At 42.0% G+C, this 22,415-nt stretch overlaps 2 protein-coding genes across 2 annotated transcripts; one reads left to right on the forward strand and one right to left on the reverse strand.

Moving 5' to 3' along the window:
• Positions 1-374: 374 nt before the first annotated feature.
• LOC118114239 (aldehyde dehydrogenase, mitochondrial) lies at positions 375-15,506 on the reverse strand. Its single transcript, XM_035164568.2, has 13 exons — positions 15,326-15,506; positions 12,979-13,083; positions 11,819-11,959; positions 11,101-11,180; positions 10,842-10,953; positions 9,609-9,737; positions 9,069-9,182; positions 6,771-6,873; positions 5,941-6,125; positions 5,221-5,385; positions 3,952-4,109; positions 3,351-3,465; positions 375-800 (listed from the first exon to the last, which is right to left on the reverse strand). Exons 1-13 carry the CDS (start codon positions 15,440-15,442, stop codon positions 768-770), a joined length of 1,557 nt encoding a protein of 518 aa, XP_035020459.1. The 5' UTR covers positions 15,443-15,506; the 3' UTR covers positions 375-767.
• Positions 15,507-16,859: 1,353 nt separating this feature from the next.
• On the forward strand, positions 16,860-22,280 carry rbm42 (RNA binding motif protein 42). Its single transcript, XM_035164572.2, has 12 exons — positions 16,860-17,190; positions 17,700-17,756; positions 18,007-18,136; positions 18,283-18,352; positions 18,960-19,037; positions 19,456-19,610; positions 19,964-20,131; positions 20,474-20,605; positions 20,700-20,817; positions 21,238-21,335; positions 21,815-21,911; positions 22,031-22,280. The coding sequence occupies exons 2-12, from the start codon at positions 17,701-17,703 to the stop codon at positions 22,141-22,143; spliced, it is 1,215 nt and encodes a 404-aa protein (XP_035020463.1). The 5' UTR covers positions 16,860-17,190; position 17,700; the 3' UTR covers positions 22,144-22,280.
• The last annotated feature ends 135 nt before the right edge of the window (positions 22,281-22,415 follow it).

The following is a 22,415-nucleotide window of genomic DNA, read 5'->3' on the forward strand; positions in this document are numbered from 1 at the left end:
ACACACATTAATATCAGTCCCTGAAACACCCCTGATTTTTTTCATCAAGATCCATAAATTATTCACTGAGATACTAACTGCCTGTCTCGCAATGTAAAAGAAAGTGGAAAAAAATGCCTGGATTAGTCCCCTGATCCGGATCCACACCAAAATGGAATGGGTTCTTTCCTCACCCATACTGCATCTTTCCTGCTCATTCTGTGTGAATCCGTCCAGTAGTTTTTGCGTAATCCTGCTAACAAATAGGCAAACAAACAAAGGCAGTGGAAAACATAACCTCCTTCTTAGAGGTAATTAGGCCCAAGTTCCAATATCCCAGAGTTACCCATTAACATCTTCTCTGGGATTAACACACAAAGATGACAACAAGCTTATTGGTTTAAATGATTTATTCTGAAAAATAAGAAATCCCATAGTCCACAGAATATAAAGATACTGTGACTGGTTTCACAATTATATCAAAGCAGGTGGAAAAATTAAGGTATCTGTAACATAGTAATGAACAGAGTTTTCTATATTCTGGTGACATCATCAGTAATTAATCAAGGATGGAGTACTCTGTTCACAATTCTGAGATATTCAAGGTGTAGATTTTACACATTTAAACCAAGAGAAGGTCTAGTAGTGAACAGTACTAAACAAATGGGACTCCTCCTGCTTCAACAGGTATGAACTGTGCATGTGTGACAGAAAGCAGTAGAATTACTCAGGACAGATCACAGAGGGGAGTCTCCTCTCAGCTGCTTCATGGTGGACTGGGCTCACGTCTAAGAGTTCTTCTGTGGAACCTTGATCGTCACCTGACAACACAAACAAAAAAAACAAGATTTACTCTCAGAATTAAAGAAAGAATATTAAGTTATGAATGTAACGCAGTGTATAACCAATGATTCAAATACACACAAACCCAGGGTAATACAACAGCATTAAGAAGAATCAGAGTATGTGTTTGTCATGTTTCTTATTGTGAACTAATCTCCATCTTTGATTGTGAGTGGATTATTTCAGTGTAATGACAAGATACCTACGGTTGTGACAGTGCTTTGATGTATCTCAGTGTGGTATTGATTTCACTGATACAACAACTAACGTGTTTCAATGTTTGATTTGTTATTTTTTAAACAAAATTAATCTTTAAAATAGATACTATGTATGTTTAACTATATATATATATATATACACTACCGTTCAAAAGTTTGGGGTCACCCAGACAATTTCGTGTTTTCCATGAAAACTCACACTTTTATTTATCAAATGAGTTGCAAAATGAATAGAAAATATAGTCAAGACATTGACAAGGTTAGAAATAATGATTTTGATTTGAAATATTAATTTTGTTCTTCAAACTTTGCTTTCGTCAAAGAATGCTCCATTTGCAGCAATTCCAGCATTGCAGACCTTTGGCATTCGAGCTGTTAATTTGTTGAGGTAATCTGTAGAAATTTCACCCCACGCTTCCTGAAGCACCTCCCACAAGTTGGATTGGCTTGATGGGCACTTCTTGCGTACCATACGGTCAAGCTGCTCCCACAACAGCTCAATGGGGTTGAGATCTGGTGACTGCGCTGGCCACTCCATTACAGACAGCATACCAGCTGCCTGCTTCTTCCCTAAATAGTTCTTGCATAATTTGGAGGTGTGCTTTGGGTCATTGTCCTGTTGTAGGAGGAAATTGGCTCCAATCAAGCGCTGTCCACAGGGTATGGCATGGCGTTGCAAAATGGAGTGATAGCCTTCCTTATTTAAAATCCCTTTTACCTTGTACAAATCTCCCACTTTACCAGCACCAAAGCAGACCATCACATTACCTCCACCATGCTTGACAGATGGCGTCAGGCACTCTTCCAGCATCTTTTCACCTGTTCTGCGTCTCACAAATGTTCTTCTGTGTGATCCAAACACCTCAAACTTTGATTCGTCTGTCCATAACACTTTTTCCAATCTTCCTCTGTCCAATGTCTGTGTTCTTTGCCCATATCAATCTTTTCTTTTATTGGCCAGTCTCAGATATGGCTTTTCTTTGCCACTCTGCCTCGAAGGCCAGCATCCCGGTCGCCTCTTCACTGTAGACGTTGACACTGGCGTTTTGCGGGTACCATTTAAAGAAGCTGCCAGTTGAGGACCTGTGAGGCGTCTATTTCTCAAACTAGAGACTCTAATATATTTGTCTTCTTGCTGAGTTGTGCACGGGGCCTCCCACTTCTCGTTCTACTCTGGTTAGAGCCCGTTTGTGCTGTTCTCTGAAGGAGTAGTACACACCGTTGTAGGACATTTTCAGTTTCTTCGCAATTTCTCGCATGGAATAGCCTTCATTTCTAAGAACAAGAATAGACTGGCGAGTTTCACATGAAAGTTCTCTTTTTCTGGCCATTTTGAGAATATAATCGAACCCTCAAATGTGATGCTCCAGATACTCAACTAGCTCAAAGGAAGGCCAGTTTTATAGCTTCTCTCACCAGCAAAACGTTTTCAGCTGTGCTAACATAATTGCACAAGGGTTTTCAAATCATCCATTAGTCTTCTAAGGCGATTAGCAAACACAATGTACCATTAGAACACTGGAGTGATAGTTGCTGGAAATGGGCCTCTATACACTATGTAGATATTTCATTAAAAACAGACGTTTCCACCTAGAATAGTCATTTACCACATTAACAATGTATAGAGTGTATTTCTGATTTATTTAATGTTATCTTCATTGAAAAAAACGTGCTTTTCTTTGAAAAATAAGGACATTTCTAAGTGACCCCAAACTTTTGAACGGTAGTGTATATATATATATATATATATAAGGTGGGCTGAACACAGAAATACATTGATTTACTCATCTGAAACAGCAACTCTGTCCTTAAATAAACCTGAACCGAACATCCTCCTGAGGTCCAGTAATAACCTATGTTATTGTTTAATTTATTGTCGATGTTTACTGTTTGTAACAGAGACATGGCTCTGGTAGCTTATGTGTTATGATGTATCATAACACATGTATTTTTTTTAAGACAATCTACCAGTCTGACAGTTGTGGCTGTGGATGACCAAAACAGGTCGTCACAGGATGTCTTTAGCCTGCACTGTGCAGACAGCATGCTGATTGCAGGAATGTCACAGAGCAATGTCTGCAGAAATGAGAGTCCATCGTTCAACCATCGGCAGGTAGAAGAGGGCGTGACCATGTATCACTACACATGCACAAGAACCATTGACCCCCTGGAGTACACATGATCAAAACTTCCTGGGGGTGGTCAGTTATTTTGTTCCATGAATGCACTGCAAAGTTTCTTATGTGAGGTGTGATTACACAGTAAGTGTTCTCATACAGCACACTATGTCGGTGTCTTTTGATCAATTACCGTTTTGACTTCTGTGTAGTTGTCCAGACCGTACTCTCCAAGCTCTCTGCCGTTACCTGAAGACTTGTAACCTCCGAACGGAGCCTGAGCCCCAAACACGTCATAACAGTTAATCCTGTAGGGGAACACACACACACACACACACACACACACACACACACACACACACACACACACACACACACACACACACACACACACACACACACACACACACACACACACACACACACACACACACACACACACACACACACACACACACACACACACACGAGATGAAATTAATAACGAATGAACAGATGTAAAACAACTGTTGCTGTAACTCACACAGAACCTCAACACAGACTTCAGAAATAAGAGAAGGAACAGTCAAGATTTTATTATTGTTATTGGAATGCACTGGAACAGCACGCAGCAGAGGGACCTGTGTATGTTTAATACCTTTAAATGTGATGTCATAGTTGACAGTGAGTTGGAGTGAATGCTGTAACATCAATTATTTCTATGAGTATTGAGAGAATGTTTGTTTGCTGAATATCAGCAGTATCATACCAGACTATGATGTGCATTGCAATGATTTCAGCAGTAAATCTCTTACCAGACTGTGCCTGCACGGAGCCCATTGGAGACATAGTGGGCCTTGTCAATGTCCTTCGTGAACACAGCGGCTGCTAGACCATACTTAGTATCATTGGCTCTGTCTACCACCTCCTCCAATGTTTTGAACTTCAGAATCTGCATCACTGGACCAAAGATCTGCAGGAGAGAACACACCCATTCATAATTAACGCTAATTAAAAGCACAAGACCGAACCGTTTCACAAACACAACATTTTCACCTCTTACATTCCCTTCTCCACCTCGGTCAGTCACACACCTTCAGGAACCAGCCTCAGAGGCCCCGGCCTCTTGGTCACAGTGTAACATCTTCAAATGCTGGGGTTCCACACTGTTCCACACAACACATACTGCACTTCTGACCTTACTGGGAGAAGGCTCCCTCACTTGTGACTCTCAGTGAGTTTTCCCTTTTAAAATTTTTTAAAAATATATATATATCAAGGGTTAGGGGCGAAGGATGTTGCACCTTGTTAACCCTTATGAGGCACATTTTGATTTGTGAATATGGGCTATAAAAATAAAATTTGATTTGATTTGAAACTCCTGCCTCTTGGCCATACACAGTGAGCGAGACCGTTTGATCCGACCCACATGACAAGTCATGACTACAGGTAATAAAGCAACTAGAAATAACATCGCGACAGTGATTCATATTTTCTGCATACAGATGTGGTATCACTGCTGAGTTTGATATAAGGGAGATTTACTGTATGACTCTATCAAAGGTGAGGACTTGTTTCAGCTAAGAGCAGCTGTGAGGATCATCTTTATCACAACTATCTATCCATTACCAGCCATCACAATGGAGATGTTAGTGTGGCTTATACATTCAAATATTTAGTATGGTTCTCCAAGGATGTTATGGAAATGATCTTGCTGGGAAATAAGGTTCTCCACCGGTGTTCTGGTATGAAAACAGCGTTAGGTCAGTGTTGTGTTTCATTGAGGATAATAGTTACTCAGTTGTGCTGCAGTTCATTTTGCTGTACTGAGTTTTAGAGCTCAGGTTAGCTGATAATCCCTTTTCTCTCTTTTATTTCTGGGGTAAATGAAAACCCACAGTCTTGCTGCTCAAGCCCTAACGCAGAACAACAGCTACGTCACAGATTGCTTTAATGAAAAAAGCCTACTTTTAATGTTATTTTTTCAATTATGATACTAGGAAATGCAGTTAAATCATATATACAACAATATCTACTGTATTTCTTTGTATTTTCTGTATTTGAAATCTTCAGACTTATCCTACCTCCTCCCTGGCAATGGTCATGTTGTCCTGGACGTCTCCAAACACAGTGGGCTGGATGAAGTATCCTCTGTCCGCAGCCACTCCACCTCCGCACATGAGCTTGGCTCCCTCCTTCTTCCCGCTGCTGATGTAGCCCAGAATCTTGTTGAACTGCTCCTGATCCACCTGGAAGAGTCACCACAGAGGACTTTATCATCTCTGGGGGTCTAAGCATCGAAAATGCCCCTCAACTCCTTATTATGTTTACTTTTTAGATTAATGAGTGGTATGATTATTTTAAATGAATTGCTCGTAGTGATTCTACAGTTACTCCGAGCTCTATGAAACTTCAATAATAATGGTTGCACAATAATGGTTGCACAACCGTTCCTGGTTTCTCTGTCTTCCACCCACCTTTCTTCTCTTCCCCATTTTTGTCCTCCCTTTGCAACTGGTTGAGGCAGATGTCTCGCCCATTGGATTTACAGGTTTCTTCCTCTTAATGAGGTTTTTTTTCTCTCCACTTACATTGGGTGTGTTTGCTTGTTGTGCAAACTGTTGGTTTTGTCTTGAGACGTTTTTAACGTCCTGATCTTCCTATGTAAATTGCCTTGAGATAATGTATGTTGTGATTTCTTGCTATACAAATAAATTGAGCGATAATAGAGAATTACTTTAAGGTGGATATGTGTGGTGGTCTTGTCGAAAAAAATCACGTGTGTGAGTGCGTGTGTGTTTTACCTGAGGTCCCTGCTCGGTCTTTAAGTCAAAAGGGTTTCCAACGACTCGTCTCTTAGCGCGCTCAACACTTCGCTCCAAAAACTCATCATAGATGTCAGCTTGGACGTAGGTTCGAGAGCCAGCGCAGCAGCACTGACCCTGGTTGAAGAACAGAGCAAAGTGGGACTGCTCCACTGCATCTTCCACTGAATGAGGAAATGACAAAGACAACCTTAACTTCACTGGGAAAACAATATTAAAATACTCCTCTAACAGTATGTTATTGTGTATGTGACCTGATGCATTTCAGGACTTGTCGTCTCTTGAAGGAAGCAAACGGTTAAAATGTATGCAGGGAATGTAATCAGGGTGTGTCATTATACCAGGACTACAGATAGGTATGTTTACCATCCAGACAGAGTCTGTGTTAAACATATAACACAATGGTTTTAAAGAATTTCTTGCACAATTCTTTCAAAGAACCTACTTGATTCAGAAAACTGTGAGAACAGTGGACCTACTAATCACTACAATTCTCCTATTTAACACAGAACCAGGCGGAGGTAATCAGCTATTAAAACATTTGAGAAACACTTTGCCAGATTATCCTGTAAACCTGCGGCTGGGCCTCGATCATGCCCCATTGCCTCCACTTCTCCTGAAGGCCTGCATCCTGTCAGGTTTTGTGATTTGGAATATTCCAAAACAAAGATAGACTCAAATGACCTTAAACCAGCGGCCCCACATTCTACCAGCTCCTGCTTTGCCGAGCAATAGAGATAATCCAGCCTTGATTAGGATGTGACTGTAAAACAGCATGTTGCAGCTGTGAAAACACACAGGTTACATACTGTTGGCATCAGACAGGATGATGTTAGGGCTCTTTCCTCCCAGCTCCAGTGTGACTTTCTTCAGATTACTTTTGCCTGATGCCTGCTGGATTAGATGACCCACCTGATGGGAAAGACAGAGAGGAAATTTACACTTATTAATGGAGATATTATTGAAAAAAGTACAGCTTATTTAAGAAGGTATGCAGGTTACAAGTGGCCATTAGCCAAACAGATAGACTGAAAATAAGCTGTATGATGTATTTATGCTGTAGATTATTCTGTATACATGCAAGTACTTCATAGTAAAAGTGTACCCACATAGTAAACAAATGACTATGAAAGCAAGTTGAATATTTCACACACTCTTGACGTTTCTCTCTTCTTGGTTTGACCTTTGTCCACCATAATCTAATCAGTTCATCTTTGAGTCTGTGTGATCTGGCATAAGAATGGTGCTGATAGACAGACGGATGGAAACACAAACAGAAAATGTAATGCTTCTTGCCTTCGTGTTGTGGAGACATAATACTGTTCTCTGTAGAGAGCCTGTGTCCGGTCAGTGTCAGTCCAAGCTATCTGAGACACACCCAAGCAGTGCCGCGCAGCTTTTGTCACTACAATGCACAATCACTAATCATGGTTCCTTTAGCTGTTGTATGTAAACAGATGTTACAGTAGCCAGGTTACTAAAGGGCATGTCAACAGGTCTGACGATAAATGAATCATGCGATTTCATGTAATGTGTGCATGTACACTGTCTCACGATGTGCACGCTGTACAGTTTTTATAACTTGGAAGAGAGATTTTATGTGGATTTCATGAGATGGGGATTCCTGCGGGCATTAGATATGTGGAGTTTTCTGTCTGAGCTGATGAGATTACTGTATTAATGATCAGATTCAGAGTAGGGTCTGCTGTGGGTGGCTCCCTGGACAAGATGTCCACAAAATTGCTTCAGAAAGCAGTCAGGGCTACGTCTATGAACAGGTTTTGGGACTAAAACACACTTTCCCCAAAACAAAGCCTGAGTGACAACCTTTCAGTCTGTTTTATTTGCCACTATTTCCTTTGTGTTTTTGCTCCAGTGTATCTACAGGTGGATGCATATGTTACCACATCTCCAACTCTCCCACCCACTTTTACCACCACCCCCACCAATGGGCTGAGAATATTCAAACTACATTCAACATGTGTGTATCTGCGGATCCATCCACACACTAACATAACAAATATGCACCAATGTGCTCCTATAATATATACATGTACTCATATGCATACTGCACATCCATGTATTTACAGTATCTGCTGACCCCAAAAACCCATAGAAGTAACCCCTAACACATGCATGCATACCTACATACATGTCTGCACATTATTCATAGGTATAAGCACACATGCCTGTACTTAATAAATGCCTAAGTATAATGCAGACATTTGCTCCCAATACAAGTAGAGGCATGTGTGCATATGTACCTGAATATATGAAAACTATAAACACAAGACTAATTTAAAAGACATAGATAGATAGATGAACAATCAGACCTCAGTGTGAACAATATAAAGCTGGATAGAAAACGTAAATGCCAGGTGTAACTGAAGTCCTAGGTGAGGAATGTGTCCCTCCCTCTAGTATCTGTGAAACTCCAGCTTTGCACATCCATAGCTGCTGGCAGTTTAAATTCCAGAAGTAATCCAAACAAAGAAGAACCTTAGATTCACAGTTCAAGTTAACGTCGTGCTGTGCTTCACTTGATTTGAACTTCTAATGAACCTTTAAAGGTTTATAATCAGATTAATTGTCTCGACAGTGTGTTAAGAGAAAGACAAATCCTAATTGATCCCAAGCTGGGGAAATGTACTTCTTACAGCAGCAGCGAGTCAGTATTAGGTTGAAAAGAGAATAAAAAAGGCATTAAAGTAAAAATAAAAAAATCTAATCAGAATACGCACGTACCATTCACCCTTTACTTCTGAAATACTGTTTGAAGAGAAATTAACTTAAGTAAAGTGCAGTGGCACAGGATGATTGCTTGAGGACATAAAGCATATCTGTGCATTAGTATGAGGATATATTAAGATATCCATGGATAGTATACAGGCAGGTATGGTAAAATAAAAATAATATGAGTTTAAAATGCTAAGCATATATATAGATATATGTATATGTATATTGATGGGTATAAACTCTCCATAGTATAAACAGCAGGGAAATGGGGAAGAATGGGGAAGACTGGGATCGGACCACCGGCCCACTGGTTAGAGGATGAATGTGTTTATAGTACAACTATAAAAAGATAACTGTGACAGTGATCCTACCTCTGTGGATCCAGTGAAGGCCAACTTGTCAACATCCATGTGCCTTGATATGGCAGCACCTGCTGACGGCCCCATGCCAGGCAGGATATTCACAACACCTTCAGGGAAACCCACCTGGAAACAGATCCAAGTTGAACAAGGCTTGAGAAAATGTGACCATTATTCCAGAGAACATTAAAACTAAAAGTCAGTACATAATGTGGTGTAGGAGGAATATAAAATACAACAAGCTCCTACAGTTTAATATGATCCATGTCTGTCAGAGGAATCAAAGGAATCTCTCATCCTTAAGGAAGGAAAGTAACTTATGTCATGGTGCCTGCAACTGTGCTGCATCTCCTGCTGAGCAAATAGAGACTGCATAACTCTACAACTTTGCCAATGGCAACACGTGGCAGACTATTGCAAGCTTCAATAAAACCATTCAAAACTCGAATGTGAAAAAGTATAGAAACGTCTGCTTTGATTCACTCTTTAGCCACAGAGTGTAAATACTGCATCTGTCAGAAATATGAAGAGATCAATGTTCTGTGAGAGTACCTCTTTGATCAAGTTGGCTACATATAGGGCTGTGAGCGGTGTCTGCTCTGCAACTTTCATCACCACAGTGTTACCGGTTGCAAGTGCAGGGCCAAGTTTCCAGGCCTGCATCAGCAGAGGGAAGTTCCACTAGAGAGAAGAAGGGGAGAAAAGACACAATCACATGATACTTCTATCCATGAGTATTTGCTCTTTCTCCCTTTCGCTTTTCTGAGGCCCCTGCGAGGTAGGAATTTGAGTGGGTGCGGCTCAGACTGCTCCACGGTTCAACTTTTGAACTTGAACAAAGTTCAAGTGGATGTGTTTAGTCAGCAAACAGGAACTGAAAAACTGCTGCACTCTTTAGAAAGTACATTTTCTTAACTGTTTGTTAAGTGTCAGCCTCACACACAATTTACATGTCTCTTTTTTAGCTCTGGATATGCTCCCTGAAAGATGTGAGCTTCCTGCTCATGTTAGGGTCACGTTCAGATTTGCTTAAGCCCGAAAAAGGAATGGGGAAAAGGATATATATGCATAAACACACACACACACACACACACACACACACACACACACACACACACACACACACACACACACACACACACACACACACACACACACACACACACACACACACACACACACACACACACACACAGTCTATTTTTGCCTGTGAACTTTACCAGTTTAGAATGACTTGGCCTAAAGTCATTTTAGCTTCAATCTGGGCATCTATTCCACATTCCAAACAATGGGCCTCATCAGTGAGACGCTTCAGTCAATAAATAAGTGTTCTTGAAACCTATTTTGGCGCAGTGCTCATCTTGCGTCCCTGAGCACAGCGCAGTGTGGACCTGCACGGCGGCTAGAAGTTAGTTAGCATCTTGACCATAGCTGTGCCGGGGTTAGGAGCCAATAGGCTGTGTAAAGATATGATGGTGATTGTTTGTGGCAGGTTGTTTGGAGAGTTTGTGTCACAGTGTGGAAAGTGGGAGGGTGGTTTCACAAGAGGGGGAAAATGCCTTAACGGGAAAAAAAGAGAAACTCAGATCACTACCCACGTAGTGTGACTTCTCTGCTCAGGCAGCCATTAATCATTGCTATAACAATGTTTGAAAACTTGTTTATCTGATTTGATTGTTAAGAACCTAAACAAGGACAACAAATCCTCATGAAATGTAACTTCTTTCATTACGTCCACTGTGCCAAAACACACTCATTATCTTTGTGTCCCCCCGCCTCCCTCACCGGTATGATCTGTCCACAGACTCCAATGGGTTCATGTCTGGTGTAGCAGAAATAATCTCCATCGATTGGGATGGTCTTCCCCTCCCATTTGTCAGCCCAGCCTGCATAGTATCTAAAAACAACACAACTGGTTTAAACACAAAAAATACCTGTGCAGGTTCCTCAGGTCAAAGCTTTTTTCTTTTCACAAGGTCACAGTAAAGCTACTTGGTCTCACCAATGAGATGAGCTAAAGAGCTGGATGCTGCGTGTTTGTTACCTGAGACATTTCACCACAGTGGGCAGATCCACAGTGTAGGAAACAGCGTATGGCTTCCCATTGTCAAGGGTCTCCAGCTCCTGTTGAAACAACACAATGTCAGCTCTGCATGCATTGCAAATTTACATGCTACCTACAAATATATCAAATGGTGGTTTTGATAGACAGTCGGATTATATCCATAGTAAGATAGACAGGAGGGTCATTAGCAGTCTGATCCACATACTAACTTATTCACTTTATTGATTCCCTTCAGTCCTTAAGTACGTTAAAGATCAAGGTGTTAGACCTGACAAGGAGGTAACATCTGCCTTTGTCTGTTTGATCTTAGCTGTAAAACTAATTCAACCAATTCCTATGAAATTTTGTGGAGGGGTGGGGCAGGACCCAAGGAAGAACCCATTCCATTTTGGTGTGTATCTGGATCAGGGGGCAGATCCATGACCTTCTTTAACAATGCAAGACAGGTGTTTTTCAACATTTTCATTGATTTATCAGAGAATGATTAAAACAAACCAGAATCGTCAATCCTGTATGGTCAGTGTTGAACCTTTCTTACTGATCTATCACAGGATTTATAATCAAGCATGTTTGATTTTAATTTGGCATGATCAGCTTTATATGAACATTGTGTGAATAGTAAATTGTGTGTTCTCGTGTGAATGCAGATAAAGGCAGAAGTGCTTGGTCATTTTTCGGACAGTTAAAAATGACTCACAGCCAGATAGGCAGAATCCCTCTCAATGGCGTCGGCCAATCGGTTGAGTAGCAGGCCGCGATGAGAGGCGTCCATCCGTCGCCATGGTGACCCATACCTAAAGGCATTACGTGCTGCTTTCACTGCCTTGTCTACATCTGCCTGGAAATATTGACACCACAACATGATTAAAACATGGTTGTTAAAAATGATTCTAATTGTGACCAAGAGTCAAAACATTGAATTATGTCATACATGTAATCCCCTTTAATTTGTATAACAATTTATATAACAATAACCATCATCACCATACAGTAGCTATAAGTCTAATTTGGTGTACTGCTCCCAAAAAAACTAAAAGAAAGTTAAACAAGCTCCCATGAAAGAAGCTTGTTTAGTCATTTCCAGGTGAAGCCAGATCTGTTCAACTTTACCACACATAACCACTAGAAGCTGTGGTGGAAATTTGGTCAACAAACAAGGTTCTGAGACAAGTTGTCTTTCTGCAGAAAGGATCACACAGGAATCACACAGGAAAGGTGGAGCTTGAGATGAAGTGTCTGTGCTCATATTTAAGTTTCTCTGTGTGGGTAACCTCCTGACCCCAAAACACGCAGAGGGGGGGGGGGATGTATTGTTCTGTGTCTGGAACTTATCGTCTGTACAGGTGTGACTTATAGGCTGCATCCTAAATGTGTTGGAGAGGAAATAGTAGCATGTATGGTTAGGGTGTTGTGTCAGTCAGCTGAGGTCTTCGAACAAAGGACAAACACAGTTAAACCAGAGTAGAGCAAAAGGTCACTATAGAATTCAGGTGATCTCAGGATCAACTTCTGCAAGACATGAATAGACAACGGGCTCACATGCTGGACAGTGGGTGCACCATAAAGTTTATGTTGAGCTGTACCCTAGATGGAAATGGCTGCTGTAAGCATAGACTAGGAAGATATTAAGTAAATTTCCATTACAACGCTTACGATCATGCTTAACACTGCAGCTTTAGAAAAACTGGTTACTCAAGTGACACTTGGTAAGTCTTACTGAGACTGCTTTAAACCAGTTAACAATTCCAATCTCAATCAACACACCCTCAAACACAAAGCAGCGCTGCATGCATCCACCTTCACTGGAGCATGAACATAAGTGTATAGGAGTCAGTAAGTGTCAGAGAGCGTGTGCACCTCATCAGCCTCTGCCACCTGACAGATGACTTCCCCGGTAGCTGGGTTGATGGTGGGGAACGTTTTCCCACTCGCTGCATCCTGCCACTGGTTGTTGATGAACAGCTGAAACATTCAAATGTATCATTAGATTTGAGCCGACTTATTTTACACACAAAAATACCTGCCCATTCTCAGCTGAAGTAAAAGTGAACTCACGTTATCACAGCAAAGAAGTTTGAAGCTTTTATTTTTGTGATGTAATGGCAGGTGAAAACCTCCCTGAGCTGACAACATGCGCTGGCCATATGGCCCCAAGTTCACGGCCGCAGTGAGCGTGTAGAGGGCCAAGAGTCACTTATAGGAAAGTAGAGGGCTGGGGCCAGGGTTCAGAGAGAAGCTCAGTCTCTGCTCAGAGTGGAGATTGAATTGTTTTTCAGCAGCAGCCATCAAAAGCAATATAATGGTTGTTGGTTTTTTACTTAGATTACCATTTTGTAGTTTTTTGGGTTGAAATTGTGATTGTGATTGGTACTTCATATGTCACTCAGATTTATTGATTTCATTTTTATTTGAGTTACTTTCCTTTGACTTGTACTGCTTGTGCTGCACTTTGTACTTACTAATAAAAGCAGTTCAGTTAAATAACTCTCACTGTGTACATATTGAACATGTGACGTGTGTGTAAAAAAACACATCCTGTAAAAATAAAAAGGAATGTAGAAACAACTACAAAGCAAACAGCTTCAACTGAGAGTTGGAAATCCCTCCTCTGGCCTCACCTGTTAGGATTTTAATAATATAATTAGACACTATAGCCCCGAAAAGGATAGATTTTACGCGCACCATGTTTGTACCTTAACAGAAAGAATTAATGTGTGTGTGTCTGTGAAGATGTCAATGAAACTGAACTCTAAACAAATGCAGTATGTTAGACAGGGGTGGGGGCAGGGGCAGTTTGGGCTGAATATGTGGGAAAATGTGCGGCCTTAGTACCATAGTAGCCTATGGTTAGCATAGTAACCATAGTAGCCGTTGCTGGCTGGTTTTAGTCTTGAAGTTGGTTGTTGTGTGTGTGTGTGTGTGTGTGTGTGTGTGTGTGTCATCGCAGTTCAGTCTTGCACACTGTCTGATAATGCCTGTTTTGAGAAGACTGTACATCTGTGGCATACAATACACTGTACTTTAAATTGTTCTCATACCTAACTTGCTATATTACAGCCTAAACTCCATTAGCTTTATTCAAACATCACACATACATGAATGCACTGTTTTCTTAAAAAACTGTGACATACCCTTAGAAAGAATTCAAGCAGCTGCCACTAGGGTCTGAAGGACAGATAGGAAAGGCGTTGTTTTGTCTAGAAAATGCGCATGCCATACTGAAAACTCACAAGCTGTCAGCCGATTCAAGGCTTGTTTTAAAACACCAAACCAAACACTGTCAGAATGTGAAGATTTTCCCAGCTACTATCTAAGGAGGGACGAAACGGGGAGCAGCTCCTCATCATTGGCGGATTCCAGTGCCTAGAGGCTAGGACCAGCCTGTGCACTAGCCACGGTGACTCCCCCTCGTTATTGACCAATGAAGTTCTACCTATTATTATAAATATTGCACCTGTCGTCCGTTCGGGGCTCTACTCTCTCTACCTAAGGAAAAAAGAACACGACACACCTCAGGGGGACTGAGCTGAAAAGAACTCTAACTGTGTAGTACTGTAGCTGAGTAGTACTGTAGCTGAGTAGTACTGTAGCTGAATAGTACTGTAGCTGAGTAGTACTGTAACTGAGTAGAACTGTAGCTGAGTAGTACTGTAACTGAGTAGTACTGTAGCTGAGTAGTACTGTAGCTGAGTAGTACTGTAACTAAGTAGTACTGTAGCTGAGTAGTACTGTATCTCAGAAGCAGACTCTGGAAGGATCAGAGCTCTGGGGACCCTGGTCACAGGACAGTGGTGTGGGACAGGAGGGACCAGTACAGGGACCAGTACAGGGACCAGTACATAACCTCACCAGCAACATGTGTAACTTCTCCCCCCAGGCAGTATTTAATAAAAGCAGTTCTTCAGAAGTCTGTTACTTTCTCCCATTGCCTCTCTTATGGTCCATGCTGCTGTTCATTAGAGCAGCGCCCCCTGGCTCCATGAGCAGGAGCAGTAGACCAGCTGATCTGGATCTCAGCTCTGATCTCGACGACACATGAGACCAAACCAGAGCTTGTCCCTGTTCTCTGATTACAGCAATGGAACTCTGTCCCTGTGGGGCCTCGGATACAACACGCACTCACACGCACTCACACACACTTGTTGTTTCGCAGTTGGCCATGTCCATTAACAGGCCATGCACTTGCGGCCAGTCCAGCTCATACCTTGTTGAAGTGGACCTCTGGCTGGGTGCTGGGTGCAGGGATGGCAGCGGCCGAGTAGAGACGCGCCGACAGTCCACTCAGTCCGGGATAAGTCCGAGAAAACACGGTGCGGATCATGGTGAGTCCTCCTGCACGTCCGGTCCACGGTGTGATGAGCGGTGTTCTCCGATCCGCCGCTGGGGGGCGGAGCGGCACCTCCAACCCCCGCCCACTCCTGCGACGTCACAGGCCAGGCGAGAGGATGGTGAGGAAATGTAATAATAAATGTGACCTGGGGATAATAAACACACGAAACCCAGTATGAACTGGAGTCAGAAACAGCTGTATCAAAAACACAGATATTATTTACAAAACATTAAATGTTACATTTCCAGAGGAGGGTCTAATTGTAGGCCAGAATAAAGCAGATGGGTCAGCTTCAACTGGAGAAGAGCTGTGCATAAAAAGAAAATTGTCACAAAATATGTGGGCAAAGCTCTTATTTCTAGACCTTTGTCCCCTTTAGTCTTTATCTGAGAGTCTGGAACTGTTAAAATGCAACTGCCAGAGGATTTCAAAGTGCGAGCAGGGTTTTATGAGGATATGAAAATCTGCAACATAATGAGGAATAAGACACTTAAGTGCTTTACAAGTGATTAAAATAACCTTAAAATCAATTCTAAAACATACTGGAAGCCAGTTTAAAGAAGCTTAAACTGGGGTTATGTGTTCCAACCTCTTTACTCTGGTGGCTGAGTTCTGTACAGTCCAGTTCTGAGGAAGGTCCAGATTTACTGCTTAGGCAAGTATGTACAAATTAAGCAAACAAACTGACTGGAAGGACTGGTTTTGACTGGCTTTGCCCCTCCCCCTCCCTCTCTCTCTCTCTCTCTCTGAACCTTTCAATCTGATTTGCAAAGACATAGAAAACTGCACTGCAAGAGTATATCCACTGACACGTTACAATATCTTACCACAATGGTACAGTGCAGCTCTACTTTATTGTAAATTCCACTTGTCTCTAAACCCTGGTGTAAAGACATAATGTAAGCTGTCAGCATATAACTAACACGCTCAGATATATAAGTAGCACAACATAAGTACTCAAAGCAGTCGGGGCACAAGGTAGATAAAATAAGAGTAGTGCAAACGGGAACAGTAGACAAATAGATTGGGCAGAGCAAAAATACTTTATGGGAAGTAATGTTCATACACATAATGTGTAGAATAGAAGCAGATGTAGATACATAAAAAAAGGCAGTTGATGAAATGACTACAGAAAGTGACTGGTGCATGTTTCAGGTAGATTTCATTAACACTGATAATATTCACTAATAATCATCTGCACACAGGACAACTATGGGGAGATTCTGTTTAAGTCTTTTTCTGTCTCGGTTTATTTGTAGTTCATTTGTTTAAAATCTTATTTTTTGAAGTGTTATAGAAAACACACCAGTCGCGTGAAGTGAGCTGGTCTGTGTGCAGTGGTGCTGCCTCTCCTCCAGTGCAGTAGGTGGCAGTGGTGCTGCCTCTCCTCCAGTGCAGTAGGTGGCAGTAATGCCGATTCACAAAGAGGAAGTCGGAAGCGCCAATACTCATCGCACAATTACAACCATAGACTGTATTTAAAAAGCTGTGTGTTGTTGTTAACGTTACCATGAGTCCAGTGTTTCCTCGGCTCGCACTGTAGCTTCTTATTAACTCGCCGTCGCTACAGAGCCACGTTAGTCAACACTAGTGTTAGGAGCTTAGCGGCTAGCTGGCTGATACAGTAGTAGAGCTAGCTTAGTTGCTATCGCTAGCTCCTGGCTAACGTTTCTGAAAAGTCCGGTTAAGTTACCGAGAGTTGAGCGTTTCTATCCAAAGCGTCGGAACCATACATGAAGGTGAGTGTGGATGGTTATCAGGATGGAGAAAGGTTTCCGACTCATTGTAGGTTAGAAAGAGATCATGTTATTTCCCACTGTAAATCAGTTCAACGACCTAATGTAGCCTTATGTTTACAGCTCAAATATCAATAGTGGAGCAGTTTGAGACGAAGCTGTTCTGATGATGATGAGTTTTATTATTGAGACTCAAGGTTTAGAGGGGATTCAACGCAACATAGATTAAAATGCATACAAAAACCAAAACGAGAAACGATATCTAAAAGTAGATATATTAATGTTTAACGTAGAGACAACTATACCACTGTAGGGATTGGTAGTGTTAAGTGCAAAACCTAGTATGTGATAACACCAAGAATAATTCACAGTCACTGAGCCGATATATATATATATATATATATTTATACATGAGATTTCTGGTGTATCAACAAATTGAGTTGTTGTATTGTTTTGCAGTGAAACTGGATTGCGTGTCTGGCTGTTCTCTGATCAGTGTTTTTGTCTCGCAGCATGGCGCTCAAGTCAGGAGAGGAGCGTCTGAAGGAGATGGAGGCAGAGATGGCTCTGTGAGTACAACCGCTCCAAGACTCTGGGCTGCGTTCAAATACTCTCCTTTCCTAACCACTATTCCTTTACCCTGGTGGAAAAAGTGTCTCTGCCATTCTATTGTTACTTCTTGTTTTATTAGTCATACACTGCTTTAACAATCAGTTCAGTCCCAAATGGTCCAGATCCAACTATTAGACTTTAAAAGATCCAAACGTAATCTTTGGACTGTCCTCATGTCGGTCTGTGTCTCTACTTTTCTTGCTGTAGTTTCGAGCAGGAGGTTCTTGGTGGTCCAGTGTCAGGAAGCCCACCAGTTATGGAGGCGATACCTGTTGCTCTGGCCGTCCCAATGGTTCCAATTGTGCGACCCATTATAGGCACCAACACCTACAGACAGGTTTGTACTATTTTACGTGAGTGAGTGGAAAGTCATATACTATGCAGCAAATGTACTCTTTGTCTTAATGAGATGATATTAATCAGTTAAAGTCGTGCGGTATGGCAGCTCATTCCAAATGCTCTCTTGTCTGTCTCCTCTCATAGGTCCAGCAGACATTAGATGCCAGAGCTGCTAGTTTTGTTGGTCCTCCACCTCCTGTCTTCGTGGGACCAGGTGAACACAAACTCCCACACATATACACTACCCAGGTTTTGGCAGTAAGATAAACCATGTATTCAAAGCTGTTCAACATCATTCAGGCTCATTTAAGGTTTAGGGTTTTTTATAATACTGTCATCTAATGGTTTGGAATGATAAAAATATTACATTTTTGTCGTTTTAATTTTAAATGGATGAATTTGCCATTATCTCCGTCAGTCTACACTCAATAACCTTTAAAAACATGTTTTTACTTAATAATAACAAAAAAAAGTAAACTCCGAAACTGAAATCTGTTGTTTGCAAACGTACTTTTAATTCAGTACTTTGTAGAAGCCACTTTTAGCTTCCAGAGTTCTTGGTTTGGTCTCTTCAAGCGTCACTGTTTATCAGAATCATCCTGTCAGATTGGCTCAGACTGGATGAGACGTGTCTGTGAACTGGAGACTGGGCCTGGTTCTCTTCAAGCTCCTCTCCATTTAGCTTCCTTCATTGTTTTTCTGCTTCTGTCCAGATACATATAGTGTGTGTATAAATAACAAAGCTGTCATGCTGGATTCTTCAGGTGTTTACACTAACTTTACACTTATGTAACACTCACTGTGTGACTTGTCTGTCTCAGTCCCTTCAGTACGTCCTCCTCCTCCTCCTCCTCCCATGCTGAGACCAGCCTTCGTCCCACATATCTTGCAGAGGCCTGGTAAGTTACCAGCAGAGTACTAGTTTACTGGTTTATCATTACTGGCATTATTTCCCCTTAAAATAGTTAAGGCAGAAATGTTCTTTTTTTCTTTATTGTAAGGTCAGATGGGGTTTTTCTTTTCTTCAGGAAAGTTTGCTTTTGGGATTTTAAAAGCATTATTGGTTATGTTTCAGTTTATTTCCTTTTAAAGAGCCATTTGGTGACATGAATGAGCTTTTATAGTGGTAGAATATGGTTAGAGGAGTGCAGGAAAAGTGCTGTGTCCGGCTGAGGGTGGGTATTCAACACCCTATGTAGGCAGTTGAATATGCAAAATATTGAGTTGATGTTATGGTATGATAACCAATAAATCTAATATTGGTTTCAGCCAGACTAGCATCTCTCTGGATTCATATGTTTAATGTCCTGTTGTCAGTTGGTCCGAGGATGCATATGATGCGTGGTCCTCCAATAGCGCCTCCGATGCCCCGGCCTCCTCCACCTCCTCCCATGATGCTCCCTCCTTCCCTGCAGGCCCAGACACCTCAGGGTCCTTCTCAGCCCATCCAGCACATGGCTGCCCCACCTCAGGTCAGAGCTCAGAGACGTAACAGTGCTGGGAGCGGTCTGATAGTCATATAATCAGCAGATCTTGGTTGTAATGGGGCAACCTTCTCTCTGTGTTGACATAATTGCTTGTGAAACGTTGATACACCTCCATTTATGTTAAACACTTGTCTTTTCTCATCAATGTTGTAAATATACAAATTTTGTTGATGTGCTTTGTTACACGTGACATCTATTGCACTTCGTCCTGGGAGAGGGATCCCTCACATGAAACTCTCTGGGGCTTTTTTGAGGAGGATGTGAGAAAACTGTGATTCGTGAATATGGGCAATACAAATTCAATTTGATTGATTAAAGTTGCCGTGTGTCTCACTCAGGTCGGTGATATGGTCTCGATGGTGTCAGGCCCGAGCCCAAGACATGGACCTCCGCCTGTAAAACCAACACAGTCGATTATCCAGGCGGCACCGACTGTATACTCTGCTCCTCCTGCCCCAGTTGGACACAAAAGAATTGACGTCAGAGCTCAGAGACAAGCCAGAATGGTATTTATATTGTTATTTTCCAAAATGATGTTCAGGTGCTCTGCTACATGTATGGTCTCTCCCCTCCTATAATTAATATGTCACTGGTGTTTCCTGTATATTTGTGTTTGAACACAAGTGACAGTATCAGTACATGACTTTTGATTTATAGTGTATTTTGTAATGTGATGTACATGAGAAAATATGAGGACAATGGGGAAAAATCTGACTGTACTAACTGTGTAAAATGAATAATGTATTATTAACAGGGGGTTTTGGGGTCATTGTTTGACACTGACATTGAAAGAGGGTGGGGCAGCTATTCGTTAGCCTCTCTGAGTCTGTGTGATGTGGCTCTCCCAGGAGGAGCTGGCAGCCCGGGTTGCAGAGCAGCAGGCTGCAGTGAGGGCAGCAGGTCTACTGGACAGGAAGGAGAGTGACGACAGCACAGTCATTGGACCCAACATGCCGGAGCCGGAGCCCTCCCACTCTGAGGTACATGTACGATCTGTATCGTGCGGTTCACCCAGAAGCTCTTCACTCAGAAGAACTCAACACATCATTTGACTTGTGTATGTGTGTGTTGCAGCCTGCGGAAAGTGCAACAGAGGACAAAAAGAAGGGGAAGTCAGATAAAGTGAAGAAGTGTATCCGTACCGCAGCGGGGACGAGCTGGGAGGACCCCAGTCTGTTGGAGTGGGAATCAGGTACAGTGCTACTGCAGGGAGCTGAGGACCCTCACAGAAACCCACCTCACACTGCCCGTAGAGAACAACTGTGATCTGCTGCTCAAAGAAGACTCACTAACAATCACATGTCAGCATGTTGACCTGTGTGGTTTTACCATCATCCATACCAAACCAACCTTAGACTCTTTCATGGCAACAGCATCTGTGTGTTCCATTCAGCCAATCAAACCATGTCTGAGTTTGTGCCTTTCTAAACATCAATATCACTGCGGGGGGTAACTGTAACATGATGATGTGCCCGCTCCGGGGTTGTAGCTGCTGGGGGTAAACATCGTCTCCTGTTGTTTAGTTGTGTTCCTGCTGCCGATTGGTTGTTACTTGTCCATGTCTTAAACACTGTTGTAATGTTTGTGTAACAGTTTTTTCTCCTTGTTGCAGATGATTTCCGTATATTCTGTGGTGACCTTGGTAACGAGGTCAATGATGACATACTGGCCAGAGCCTTCAGCAGATACCCTTCGTTCCTCAAAGCTAAGGTTGGGCTGTAAACACTTGTTTTTACTAATTAGACATTTATTAATGACATTTGCTGTTACATCATCAAGGCTCATTGGAGTCATTCTGTAGCAGACAATAACAAACACAGGATCATATACAGTACATAACCCAGATGTACACTGAAAGTCACTAATGTAACTACAACAACAGTGGCAGCTGACAGTAGTGTCAAGGTAATACTTAATGGAAGGATATGTACAAAAGACTGGTTGTCATAGAAACTGACACACACATGATAAAACTGTTTCCTTGAGTCCACATTGGACGCGGCTCTAAAGATCTGTAATGACCACCAGGGGACACATCCTGTCAGGCAGGTCATGGCGAAATCTGAACCAAGGGTCCTGTGCTTTCACCCACAGCTCACAGTCTTCCTCTGTGAGAGGACTTTGCTCACAGAGCTGGTGTGTATCTAATCTCAGTGGGTTCACAGTTTTTTGTGCATGTGTGTCATCAGGTATTGAGAGACAAACGCACAGGAAAAACCAAAGGCTACGGCTTCGTCAGCTTCAAAGATCCAAACGATTACGTCAGAGCCATGAGGGAGATGAACGGTCAGTCACACACTAAACCAGCTGGAACTGATAACCTCTGATTCTTCCTGTTTGTCTTTGTTTCCACGTTGGGGAACTTACTGATGAATAACTGAATCCCTCTCACTCTGTTTGTCCAGGGAGGTATGTTGGTAGTCGGCCCATCAAACTGAGGAAGAGCATGTGGAAGGACCGCAACATTGAAGTGGTTCGCAAGAAACAGAAAGATAAGAAGAAACTGGGCCTGAGATAGTGTCTATACCAGTAGGACTGTGTGTGTGTGTGTGTTGTGCTTTTAAGCGGACGGACACCATTGTGTGAAAGAACAACTTATTTTGATTTTTTCATGTTAAATGTTTTTTGCTCATCAAATAAAAGCATCATTTCTAATCCATTGCAGTTCTTGTGCCCATTGAACTGATCGTTATTCTCATTAGAGTCATTTGTCTTTTTTCCAGTAGTTCCCAACTTTTCTTGTCTTTGATCCCCTAAAGACCACAGCCACACCGAGGACATAAACATTCA

Source organism: Hippoglossus stenolepis, chromosome 8, assembly GCF_022539355.2.
Source record: "Hippoglossus stenolepis isolate QCI-W04-F060 chromosome 8, HSTE1.2, whole genome shotgun sequence".
NCBI lineage: Eukaryota > Metazoa > Chordata > Actinopteri > Pleuronectiformes > Pleuronectidae > Hippoglossus > Hippoglossus stenolepis.

Bases quoted from the DNA above. Each gene is read 5' to 3' on its own strand.
- LOC118114239 (XM_035164568.2), bottom strand. From the start codon at position 15,442: ATGATCCGCACCGTGTTTTCTCGGACTTATCCCGGACTGAGTGGACTG. The intron at 13,084-15,325 runs GTATGAGCTGGA...TGAATGTTTCAG, and splicing joins CAGAGGTCCACTTCAACAAG to CTGTTCATCAACAACCAGTG. The intron at 6,874-9,068 runs GTAGGATCACTG...CTTTCCCATCAG, and splicing joins CCTTCACTGGATCCACAGAG to GTGGGTCATCTAATCCAGCA.
- rbm42 (XM_035164572.2), top strand. From the start codon at position 17,701: ATGGCGCTCAAGTCAGGAGAGGAGCGTCTGAAGGAGATGGAGGCAGAG. The intron at 20,606-20,699 runs GTACATGTACGA...TGTGTGTTGCAG, and splicing joins CGGAGCCCTCCCACTCTGAG to CCTGCGGAAAGTGCAACAGA. The intron at 20,818-21,237 runs GTACAGTGCTAC...TCCTTGTTGCAG, and splicing joins TCTGTTGGAGTGGGAATCAG to ATGATTTCCGTATATTCTGT.